General features: G+C 48.8%; 1 protein-coding gene across 2 annotated transcripts in view; it reads right to left on the bottom strand.

Annotated features, from left to right (window-relative positions):
- Window positions 1–12,061, bottom strand: part of TPX2 (TPX2 microtubule nucleation factor) — a 38,804-nt gene that overhangs the window by 12,647 nt on the left and 14,096 nt on the right. For both annotated transcript variants that reach the window (XM_054980879.1, XM_054980880.1), the window contains exons 4-10: window positions 11,286–11,412; window positions 10,365–10,493; window positions 8,981–9,079; window positions 6,257–6,387; window positions 4,679–4,836; window positions 2,830–3,001; window positions 1,872–2,007 (exon numbers count right to left, since the gene is read on the bottom strand). In XM_054980879.1, the coding sequence (XP_054836854.1) occupies window positions 1,872–2,007; window positions 2,830–3,001; window positions 4,679–4,836; window positions 6,257–6,387; window positions 8,981–9,079; window positions 10,365–10,493; window positions 11,286–11,412 (952 nt within the window). The remainder of the gene's footprint in view (window positions 1–1,871; window positions 2,008–2,829; window positions 3,002–4,678; window positions 4,837–6,256; window positions 6,388–8,980; window positions 9,080–10,364; window positions 10,494–11,285; window positions 11,413–12,061) is intronic.

The following is a 12,061-nucleotide window of genomic DNA, read 5'->3' as shown; positions in this document are numbered from 1 at the left end:
ACCGGTGAAGATGCCATCATTCAAAGTTTCAAAGTGTAATACTGGGTAGAAAATGGCCTGAAGCTGCATCCTTCCATGCAGCTCTTCGGCAAGTTAACCGCGGCTCCTCTGAGTACTGATCCCTAATGCTACACCTGCCCAGTGTTTCAGGAAAATAGGCCCGGCTCTTGCAAGGCAGGGCTAGTAGCTGGCGGTTGGCAGCCACACTGAAACAGCTGCCACTGGAGGAGCGGGAAAGCTGCAAGCCTCCCCGAAGCACAGTTCTCATGCGAGGGGTGGATGCAGCTGTGGCTCTTTGCAAGCCACAGAGTGAGAACCACTGATATAAAGGAAGAATCCTGCCACTCACCAAGTGAATGAAATATCTCCAGATCAGGGCAGTGATGGAAGCTGAATCCTGCGGACAGCGCCACAAGAAGCTTTCTAGCCAAAGCTACGCATACAGCCCAGTTGGGGCACGGGTTACGGGGCATCAGCTCTCTTGCGCTTTGTAGGTTAAGAACTTTCCAGGTGACATGATCTTGCCTTACCAAGGCAGGTCATTGCGCCACCTGACCCAGTCCAGTCTATTCTGACAGGCAGCAGTTCTCCAAGACCTCAAGGGAGCAACTCTCGGGCAGAGAGGGGCATTTCTCAGCCCCCACCACCAGAACACCCTGTGCTGAGCCGTGCCGAGGGCTGAACCTGGAATTCCTGTGTACAAAGCAGGTGCTCGACAACCAAGCCACCGCACTGCTCCACAGCCAAGGCTGGCTTCCTTAATGTATGCATGCATACTCATGTAACTTTTGCCCATATTCTCAGTCCCATTTTACACATTTCAGGTGGACATCGGGGAATGCATAACACTTATACTCCGCCAGCCGCATTGGTTACCAGTTGAGTACCGAGTCCGGTTCAAGGTTTTGGTATTGACCTATAAAGCCCTACGCGGACTGGGCCCGGCATATCTACGGGACCGCCTCTTCCTGTATATACCACAGAGGACACTTTGTTCAACGAATAAGCAACTTTTGGTGGTCCCTGGTCCTAGGGAGGCTCGCCTGGCCTCGACCAGAGCCAGGGCCTTTTCGGTCCTGGCACCGACCTGGTGGAACTCTGTCTGATGACACTAAGGCCTGGCAGGATTTGTTATCTTTCCACTGGGCCTGTAGGACAGAGAAGTTCCACCAGGCATATAGTGGAGGCTAGGCTGGGCCCCGACAGCCACATAAGACAAAATATAAAACACCTGCACACCACCCTGTTTGTGGGCTTATGTGCCAGACTGAAACGCAGCACTTTATGGTTATTCTATCATCGCCATCTGAGGATGTTTTATTGTATGGTATGTTTTAGGAGTGTTTTTATTGTATATGTTTTAATGCCTATTTATAGAATGCTTAAATGTAATATTTTATTGTTTATGGAAATGTTGTCCTCCGCCCTGAGCCCGCCTTGTGGGAGGGCAGACTAAAAAAACCGAATATATAAATAAATAAATACATACATTCAGTGTATGGTCCTCATGGGCCACACACTTTTGCGCTCTGTGCCGAACCGGATGGCCCCACTACCTCCCAGGGCTCACAGATGGATGAGGATGAACACCTGTTAGCCAAGGTCTGCACATACTCTCAGTTCTGCCCTCCCACCACCCAGCACAGAAATCTGCCATGAGTCAAGCATGGCAGCACAAACAACTTTTGAGTCCCTTGGGGCTCAAAGTACTTTTGACATGTCATCTGCTAGCCTGTGGGCAACTGAATCAGAACCACGCAGATCTAAAGTGAATACATGATGCCAAACTTAAAAAAAAAAAGAACATGTTCAGTGAAAAGCGCAGGGGAGGGGCCTCCTTCCAGTTGTCGTGGGCAAGAGGTCACACTCACTGTTGGAGAGCCGCGAGCTCCTCCGCCTCGAGCTCCTCTGTACTCTTGCAGGTGACGGGTCGCAGTCGATTCTTGGTTTCCAGGCGGGGAGTTTTGGGGTTGGTCAGCTTGGCCTTCAGTGGCTTTCTTGGAGCTGCTGCACAGAAGGGCGGGGGGAGAAAAGCAGAATACGTGGATAAGCTTGAGACGCAGCGTTTAGTGGGTTCACATGACTGAAAGGAACCCCAACTAGATAAAAAGATTTACCAAAGGACAAAAGACACTACAGAAGTCCACAGCTGCTGATTCACTCCTCACTGCAGCCAACCTGTCATGTCTGTGTATAGCCATGCCATGTTTATTTGTTTGTTGTATCACTGATGCCACAGTATACTGAAGTTATAAGGCCTTAATGCTAACCTGTTGTACTCTCTCCTCTAGTCATATTAACCATGTTTTCCAAGGATACCCGAGCCATTCTAAGATGAACGTCACCCACTCCTTGTCATTGGCTGTTCTGCTCCCTGCCATAGAAGAGAACCCCAAATTCACCCACCCTTAGCTCACTATGGCCATTGTTCATAGCTACCCATGGAAGGGTGAGAGATACTATGGGTTCGCTGCTAGCCACAAATACCCACAGAGCAAGTGTGGGGGGACCAACATGGCTCAGGGGCCTGAGTGTCAGATAAGGATCTGGGAGACCCAGGTTCAAATCCTCATTCTACCACGCAGCTTTCTGGGTGATCTTGGACCAATCACTCACTCGCTTTGCATAGCCTACCTCACAGGGCTGATAGGATAAAACAGAAAAGAAGAACCAGGTACACGGCCCTGAAGGAAGGGAAGAATAGAAGTGTACCAGACAAATAAAACAGATGGCCAACTGCACCCCCAGACTGGCATGAAAGCAAGACGGCTCAGAGTTCTCTCCCTGCAGCCAACAGAGAGACTCCCAGAAACTCCCTTCCCGCCTTACCTTCCTCCTCCTTCCTGCTCCGCAGATGGTAACGAGAGGGCGTGCTTCTCTGGAACTTTTCAACCTGCTGAGCCAAGGACACGAACTCGGGGACAGTCGCCTCGTGCTTCCGTTTGTTGCCCTGAGACAGATTGAAGGGCTTTGGGATCGTGGCTCCCTTTGCCACACGGGCCTGCAATGGACAAGGCTGATGGGTTAACGGCACGTTCTTGCACTGATAGTCAAGCTGCTCTGCTACAGGAACAGCTCGCCTTGCTGTCCTGCTCAGAAAATCCCTCTGTTCCAGCTTTAACACTTTGTCAGCAAGGCTATCCCCATTTCCCCCCTTGATTCTCAACAGTTTTTTTTTAATGAAGAAACAAGCTGGTAGCCTGTGAGGAGTAATAGGACCCCAAAGAGGCAGATACATGATCTGGAAAGCTCTTGGCCTTAGCCCTTCTCAACATCTGTACCTCTTGGAGCATGCTCACTCCTTAGCCAGCAGTTTAGGGGCTTCTCTCGTTTGTAAGTTAATGAAAGAACCCGTTTTCTGTATACCTAGGAGTTTCCCCCCCTCTGAAATCCCTACATTGGCTCTGTTACTGGCATGGGGGCCAGCCAGCAGTGTACCCACACAGAGCATTTAAGAACCCATAGGCCAAGGGTGGTCAAACTTGCTTAATGTAAGAGCCACACAGAATAAACGTCAGATGTTTGAGAGCCGCAAGACATGATGCATTGAAGTGACATCAGAGGAAGAGGCGGGTTTGGGGGAGTGTCTTGAAAGTGGTATCACAGGAAGGTTTTGATACAGTATTCTGGAAGTGACATAATCGGAAGGGGTGGAGCTTGGGAAGAGCCATCACCTGACCTTTGACAAAGGTGATATCACATCCTTGATAAGCTTCACCCCCAAAGTCCCCAGGTATGGCAATCCCAACATTTTAATTGAAAATGTGAGTCATGGAAAGAAAGAAGGAAAGGGAGGGAAAGACATGGAAAGAAAGAAGGAAAGGGAAGGGAGGGAAACTAAACTAAACTAAACTGTACAGCCATGGCAATACTCAGAGACCTCTGGGAGCCGCACAATACGTCTAGAAGAGCCACATGCGGCTCCTGATCCGCAGTTTGGCCACCCCTGCCATAGGCAAATCCTGCCTTTTTATTATAGGATTCACAGACTACATCAGGGAATCATTATCATTAAATGCTGTCAAGTCGCAACCAACTTGCAGCACCTCCTCGGGGGGTTTTCAAGGCCAGGGACCACCAGAGGCGGTTTGCACTGCCTTCCCCTGCACAGCAACCCTGTCCTTCCTTGGCGGTCTGCCACTCACGTACTTAAGCACATCACAGTATGAACTGGGAGGACATTTCTTTTTTCAAAAGAGCGTCCTTAGGGGACCAGCTCTGGAGGGCAAACGGTTATAAGCCCATGTCAAGCCGGATGGAGCCTTTGGGCCTCAGGGACTCTCAGAGGTACCTGCTACCCAGACCTTGATCTACCTGGCGTTTTCTTGGCAGGATTTGCTATCTGCAAGTGTTTCTGCTGTCATTCTCCTCCCCCAGGGGAGCAATGGCCAACAGCGGAAGGCTCTCAAGCTAGATGATGATAATAATAACTGTGCTTATATACCGCTCTTCTAGACAGATTAGTGCCTCACCCAGAGCGGCTGAACAAGTTAGTGTTATTATTATCCTCACCATACAGCTGGGGAGCTGGGCTGAGAGGAGTGGCTGACCCAAGGCCACCTACTGTGCTCATGGCAGGAGTGGGATTCGAACCAGTACAGTGCTGATTGCAGCCAAACCACTAAACCATTGTGCTACAGCAGCCCTCATCAGATATCTTTGCGCCCTCCTCCCTCACCGGAGACGGTGGGTGCTTTCTCAGGACAGCCGCAAAATCCACCTCCTTGTACTCCGTCCCAGGCTGGCTTTCACCATGCTGTTTCAGCCTCTCATCCGTACTGAAGTGAAAGTCTATTGGCTTAGTTATTTGGCTCACCGTCTTCTTTACAGGTTGCCCTGAGGGGAAGATAAGAGTGCCCAGATTTAGTGGGAGGGGGCCACGGACTCATACAAGAAACACCCCAGGCCTTCATAGTTAGGCCAGGAAGGTAGCTTGAACTCCGCCAGTTAAAGCACTCGCTTTCCATCCAATCCAGATAAAATGGCCCCATATACTTTATTTATATTTACAGAATGTACACCCGCTCTCATCGGGGCCACCAGGGCACCTAGCAGATTGAAAACATAAACAAAACATATCATCAAAACACTTAAAACCAAGCTAAAATATAGAAACATTAAAAACAGAAACATGGAAACAGCAATTAAAACCCAGGGCAGGAAGGAGGGATCACATTTAGACAGATAGAGGATGCGGCTGCCTAGTACTACCAGGGCACGCGGCCATGAATGGAGGGGTGAAAGCCTAAAAGGGGGGGGGGCATGCAGCAAGCTGTCAAACTTTCGCACATACAAAAAGCACCAGACTGCCCTTCTGCACAGGTCCTGTTCAAAACTGCTCACACTTCTATAGAGAGCAGGCAGCTAAAGGGATCAGGGGGCATTTTCTTAACAAAGGAAGACGCAGATTGAATAGAAACATGGGGTAAAGGAAGGAGGGATGGAGAATCTAAAATGAGATCCTTTGTGTGGCCAGGTATAGTTTGGGCACTTCTCTAAACGGAGAATAATGAAGATTGCCATGGGTAGGAGACGTCCCATTGTAAAGAGATTTTCTCCTCAATCTGTCCATAGCAAGAACCACCGCCATCCTATTAAACTGACTGGCAGATGAAGAAGTGGGCATTATCACCAGTCTCCAAGACTGTGACTGAGATCAGATTGCTGGGCTAGAGGGATCCTGATCCAAAGAGGGGAGTTACTTATGTGAAGAATCTCCAGATGGTGCCTGTGGACACCGCCTGTGTTCTTTGGTGCCCGCTTGCCTCTTCCCCAAAGCAAAGACCCAGTCCTGCCCCCTTCCTTTGTACCACCTTTGAGTCTTCAGGGACCACCCATTTCAAAACTTCTACTTCCATCCTCAGAGAACGCTTGGCTCAGAACCTCCTCAAGCCCCACCCCCAAGGTGTGATCAGCCCCACCCCCAAGGCAGCCATTTTGTTACGGCTCTCACAATTTGCAAAAAATTCCAAAAGCAGCCAAATATCTGACACGGTTGGAGACCCCTACCTTGTGAGAAAGGCTTTCTCATCTGAACTGCATGCAGCAGTTGCCCACTGCAGTCTTGCACTGGCTGTGACTCAAGACCCCTTTGGCACGCCCCATTTGCACTCTCTCAGATCCAACCTAACTATGACCCAGCACAGCTACGCCATGTGAAAGGTGCACAGATCCTGACTCAGGCAGGCACCAGGCATGCAGTGTGCCCCTCCAAGCCACCAGCCAGGCATTCACATCCGGTTCCGGTCTAGCTCACCTGGTCCGGCAATGGCAGCTCTGAGAGACTCCTCATTCTTCCGGCGCATTTCAACCACCTCCTGCTGCAACTGCTGCATTCTTTCCAGCTCCAGCTCCTCAGTAGACTTCACCTTGGCTGATGGCTGCCTCCTAAAAAATAAGGAGATGCGATTCCTTTAGAAAGGAACTTCTTGTGCAGCCACTTCACAAGCTATGGAGTAGGATGAAGAGAATGCCAGCCATTGCAGCTAGAAGAACAAATTTAACAGCTAGGACAAATCTCTTTGGACAAGAACCAAGGGACAGAATTCCTTAGCCATGGTGCTTTGCAATCCTACACACTTGAGTCAGCTCTATTTAACGTGCACCTAAATTAACATGCACATTGGGTGCAAAGCTCTGTGTGTGTGAGAGAGACAGACCGACAGACACAGATTGCTAGCCTCATGTGAGGTGCTCAGTCCCCCAATTTCTAAGGACAAAGACATACTCTTTTGCAATTCCCATGTTGTTTTAGTGGGGCTTGCACCGTAGGTGTGCCTCTGAGACTTCGCAGACTGAAAGACCAAAGAAGCTTGCACAGCCCAGCGCACATATCCCCCATGTTATCCAACCTCTATGAAAAACCTTCAGAAGAATTTGTAGCTATGGAATTAGATGCCATCAATATGCAGATGGCACCCAGCTCTATAACTCACTATCCAAATCAAGGCAGGATGCAGCAGAAATCTTAGGTTGCTGCCTGACAGCTGTGGTCAAATGGGTGAAAGCAAAGAAACTGAAACTCAACCCAGACTGAAATGATGCTGGCTGGGAAGGACATTGCGCTCCCTGCTTTTGACCGAATTCACCTGACTCTTGCAGACGCAGTTAAGAGCCTAGGGCTCCACTGAATCCAGCCCTACTATTAGAAAAGAAAGTTAAGGCCGCTGAAAATATCACTTCCTACAACCTCAGTCTAGCCTGGAAGGCAGCTCCTGCTTCGACACAGCCAATCTGACCACTGGATCCATTCCATGGTAACATCAAGACTTGACTACTATAATGCACTGTACATAGGTCCCCCCTCTAAGTTAACTCAGAGACTGCACAAGGTGCAGAACGCTGCAGCTCATTTTTTATCAGGAGCTAGGAGGATCATGAATATTGCTCCCATTGTGCAGTCACTCCATTGGCTACATATCAGCTACTGGGCTCAATTCAAAGAAGTGGCTATCACATACAATGCACTTCATGGCTTTGGTCCATTTAATCTACAGGATTACGTCCCTCCCTCTGTTCCACCACGACAGCTTTGCTCATCTGCACAGGGCCTCCTGCACGTGCCTCCTTGCACATGGGCAAAATCAAACAGCTGCCTGGACACATGCAGTCTCTCTGATGGCCCCCACCTTATCGAACGACCTACCTGAAGGGGTCAGGAAAGCTCCCATTCTCCTGGCTTTCTACAAACTATGCAAAACGGAATTATTCAAGAGGGCTTTTTACTGAAGATGTGGTCTCAAAAGGGTGCATTAATAAAAGGATAAGGCCTATAAACTTTTCTATGCTCTATGTATTGTCGAAGGCTTTCACGGCCGGAGAACGATGGTTGTTGTGGGTTTTCCGGGCTGTATTGCCGTGGTCTTGGCATTGTAGAATAAGAATAAAAGAACATGAATAATAAAACAACATACAAGAATAAAAGAACATGAAAGACACTGCAGACTTGGACAACCTGAAAAATCAGCAGTGGCTGAACATAGCCTAACTCAAACAGGGCACAGTATCTTATTCCAGGACACCAAAAGACTGGACAACACTTCCAACTACTTTGTCAGACTGCACAGGGAAGCCATTGAAATTCACAAGCATAAGCAAAACTTCAACAGGAAAGAAGAAACCTTAAGAATGAACAGAGCATGGGTTCCAGTTCTGAAAAACACCAGGCTAACAAAACACTCCACACCCGACAATAGCCCTGCAGAGAAGATTAGCACATCAAGCACCAATCCATATGCAAAAGAACCTCCTCAGGATACAGTGAAGCCTCCCGCCATTAGCATTCCACACCCTGGGAAACTCTTACAGGATGACTCAGCTCAACCCCACCCCTCCTGAGTAGATACAAATGACCTGCCAACATCTTTTCCACACTGTGACACTGAGAGATCTCTGTCTTTTGGTGCTACACCTCTGAAGATGCCAGCCACAGCTGCTGGCGAAACGTCAGGAACTACAATGCCAAGACCACGGCAATACAGCCCGGAAAACCCACAACAACCATTTTCTATGCTCTGTTTTAGCATTTCTTCAACTCTGTATTGGATTCTTGCTAGTTTTAAATCCTTGCAAATTGCACTGATATTCCCTATTACATTGTTAACTGAAACGTCTTTAAAATTTACTGTACTGACTCACATTGTGCAATCCGCCTTGAGTCTCAGTGAGAAAGGCGGACTATAAATAACGTAAAGAAAAAAAATTAAACAAGTATTTCTAAACGCCTGCAACCAGGGCAAGAGGTCATATTTCTACACATCAGCTATGTGCCCGTACTCAAAACTGTCCACCACTGCAGTTTTGATGAAGGCATTGGTACTCATCCTGGGATGGCCCATCTTCTCCTTGGTTATCCATAACCCTGCCATGCCTCAACCATAACCAAAGTCACAGCACTACACTCTCCAGCAGAGGGATCCGGTTTGTCCCCATTACACCTGAAAACGAAGGGAGTCAAGCCAGGCAACTCCACACCACTCACTTAGGCGTTGCCGGCAAGCTGGGCCCTTTTGCTTTGGCCCTCATGGGCGAGACGCTCCTGTTCACGGCAGTTTCGCACAGTTTCTCCCTGCCATCAGACCTGGAGGACAGAGGAAGAAGCGGGACAGGATGACGCACAGACTCCAAACACCCTCTAGATCCCCAAATACAGAAGGCTTCTCAGCCATCACCACAGTGCAGGGGGCCTGAAACACCAGGGTGGATCTAGAAGTAGCCTTACCTCCACCCATGGGCAGGCGCACAGGGCTTAGGTTTCCTGGGCTGTCTGTTCGAACTGGAGAAGGAACAGCACACGGCCTTTCAGAGCTTGCCGTTTCTCAAGTAGCTGCTGGCTCTACCTAATCTATTGCTAATGTGAGCACCCTCAATTCTTGCTTCTCCTGTCTCTAGAAAAGAAAGGTGCTTATCTACTGCTGCAGATTTGGTGGACAACCTGCTAGGAAGATGCTCCTGCACATGTTAGACTGAGACTTGGCACAAGAATACGCCTTTCTGGAAGATCATGCCTCGCTGGCACGCTTCCAAGGCCTTTCTCGGAGCCTGCCCTCCTTAGGGGTAGCCCTGGTTCCTAGCAGCTGAGACTAGATATTCTCTGCCCCCAGAACACACCACTTAGTATCCAAGTATTTTAACATTTGCCCCATGGACTGCAAGAATTTGCAAGGTGATTCTCATTAAGGGCAAGAAAATTTAAGGAAGGAAACAGAATTCCGATGGAGATTAGATGACTGGCAGGGCAGTAGCTAAAGGACTGAGGAACCCAATTTGAGTTTTTTTTGGTTCGCCCGACTGTTTCCAGGATACTGGGCACTTCCTTCTCACAGCCAAAGAGGGCAGGAGCATTAATTAAAGCAAGGCATGTGAACCCACCCATCCACCCCCACGACGGTGCACCAAGGGAATGCAAGCTGCATAGCTACACAAACTGAATTCTGTGAATTACATGAACTCCCTTACTCTGTAGCAAGTTATGGGAAAGGAGCAGGGAGTCACCGACAACAGTTGCTTTGTCCACAAGCCACTAGAAAGCTTATGCAGTGCACACACACGAACATTTCCCCTACACTTTTTTTTGTGTAAGCTGAAAACCACCACAAGGCCTAAAAAGTTCCTTTTTAAAAAGCTAGAATTCGCAGGATGTGCCTGCCTCCACCCTTTGACACATCCTGTCCACTGGCAAGATTATGGCACTCATTAGACCAGTATTTTTACACAACGGCAACCATTTCAAAGACTTTTCTTCCAAGGAATTTCCAGATTGGCTACTCTGCTCCAAGCTTTAAACCTGGACGAGGGCTAGAGCAAGGCGCTAGCAAAACGCTGAGCTAATTCAGGTGACTATTTGGTACCTTCCATCAACGTACATTTTCAGTTTCTTTGGAGGAGGGGCGTCTTCCTTGTTCGCCGAGGCATGAGCGCACCTTTCTGCTCTGTTCCTGGCGGCCGTTCTGTGTGGGGTGTTCCTCCGCTGAGCCAGGGGCTTCCTGGCTACCCTGCAGGAAGAAAGAGGAAGCCAGTTTACCCTAAAGCCAACAGGGCAGGAAGGCACTCCCTGCGGGTGCGTAACAAGCGCTGACCTAGCAGACAGATTCTGTGCGGGCTACCGATGACCTCGATGGGTCTCTCTGTCAGGCAAGTGCCAGCTGGAAAGGGGCAGGCAGGCACAGAAACAGTGAAGAGGGGAAAGTGCTTATCATTAATACCATGCCTCTCCCTCCAATGTGGGGGGTTGGGGCACTCAAAGGCAAAAGCATTTCTTCTTCTGCCTTGCTTTATTTACAGTACCCAACACTTATCTGTTAGAAATACACATGGATTAAAAGCACTTGTTTGGGCAAAGGAGCTGCTGGGAAAACAAGGCACCCGGACCTTCTTTGAAAGAAGGTATCTCAGGGTCAGTTTTCCAGCTCCCTCCTCCTTCACCACCTCAGACCCTCCCATCACTTCTTTTGACAAGGCGATGGAAAAATTCTAGCTGGTATCCTTAAGGTGTCAACACAGAATTAGACCTAAAAGAGACAAATATTATTTTGGTCGTTTGCCTCGAGCAGCTCCCACATGTCACCTGGCTTAAAAGAATCACTGCGATATTCTAGTGTTATGTCTAAGGCACAAGCAGGGACAACTGGAGGGATTTGATGAGCTTGCTGGAGACACGGAACGGGATGCTTATTGAGGCTGGGAAAGGCCATCACACTCGCAAGAGAACGCCTAATGACCTCTCTCCAAATCGCAGTGTGGAAGCCCAGAAGGAAAACTGACCAGCTTGGCATAAGCATCCCTACCTTCCTGGCCCCCTCGCAGGAGCAGCCGCATCATTTGTCTTGCCATGCCACTCTGCCGTGGAAGTGACCAAATTTGGTGGCACCCTGTATGCTGCTTCAGGTGCGTTATTTTCATTGGGAGACTCATCTAAGAAAAGAAAAGAAAAAGACAGGCATCAAGGTACAAGCATGCTAGTTTGGTAAACTACCCAGAAGAGAAGGAACCTTCTAAACGGGACTCCAAAACCCACATTTCACAAAGAGGCAGGACTCTTCTGAAAAGGAGGTCACCAAAAGATTAAGCCATTTACACCTCAGACTTTTTGGCACAGAAGGAGGAAGCGGCAAGTAGATCTGTAATGATTTCAAGTAAATGTGTGCCTGTATCTTTAAATGCTTGGTGTGAGATGGGTGAAGAGTGGGGTTGAGAGAGGGATGAGTGAGTGATATGATTGGTGGATGACAGAGTGTGGGCGGAGTGAAGGCAGTTTGAGACTGGGAGTGGAGAGCAAAAGTGGCAGTCCGAAGAAAGCAGGCTGGCTGTGTGCTGCCTGAGTATGTTGAAGTGTTTATGAGAGAAACAGAACCTGTGTGGAACCTGAACTGAGCATGTTTGTGAAAGGACACTCAGTCAGGGAAAGAGAGGCCAGCTGTGGGCTGCCTGAGCAGGTTTCATATTTCTGTGAATGAGGGTCAGAAGAAAGCAGGCAAGCAGTGTGCAGCCTGAGTAACTTTAAGCACGTCTGCGAGAGAAATATTGAGTCAGAGAAAGAGGCTAACTGTCTGTGAAGCCTTAG

The sequence above is a fragment of the Eublepharis macularius genome, chromosome 5, assembly GCF_028583425.1.
Source record: "Eublepharis macularius isolate TG4126 chromosome 5, MPM_Emac_v1.0, whole genome shotgun sequence".
Lineage (NCBI taxonomy): Eukaryota > Metazoa > Chordata > Lepidosauria > Squamata > Eublepharidae > Eublepharis > Eublepharis macularius.
Note: the sequence above shows the minus strand (reverse complement) of the source record. Positions and strands in the feature narration are given on the sequence as shown.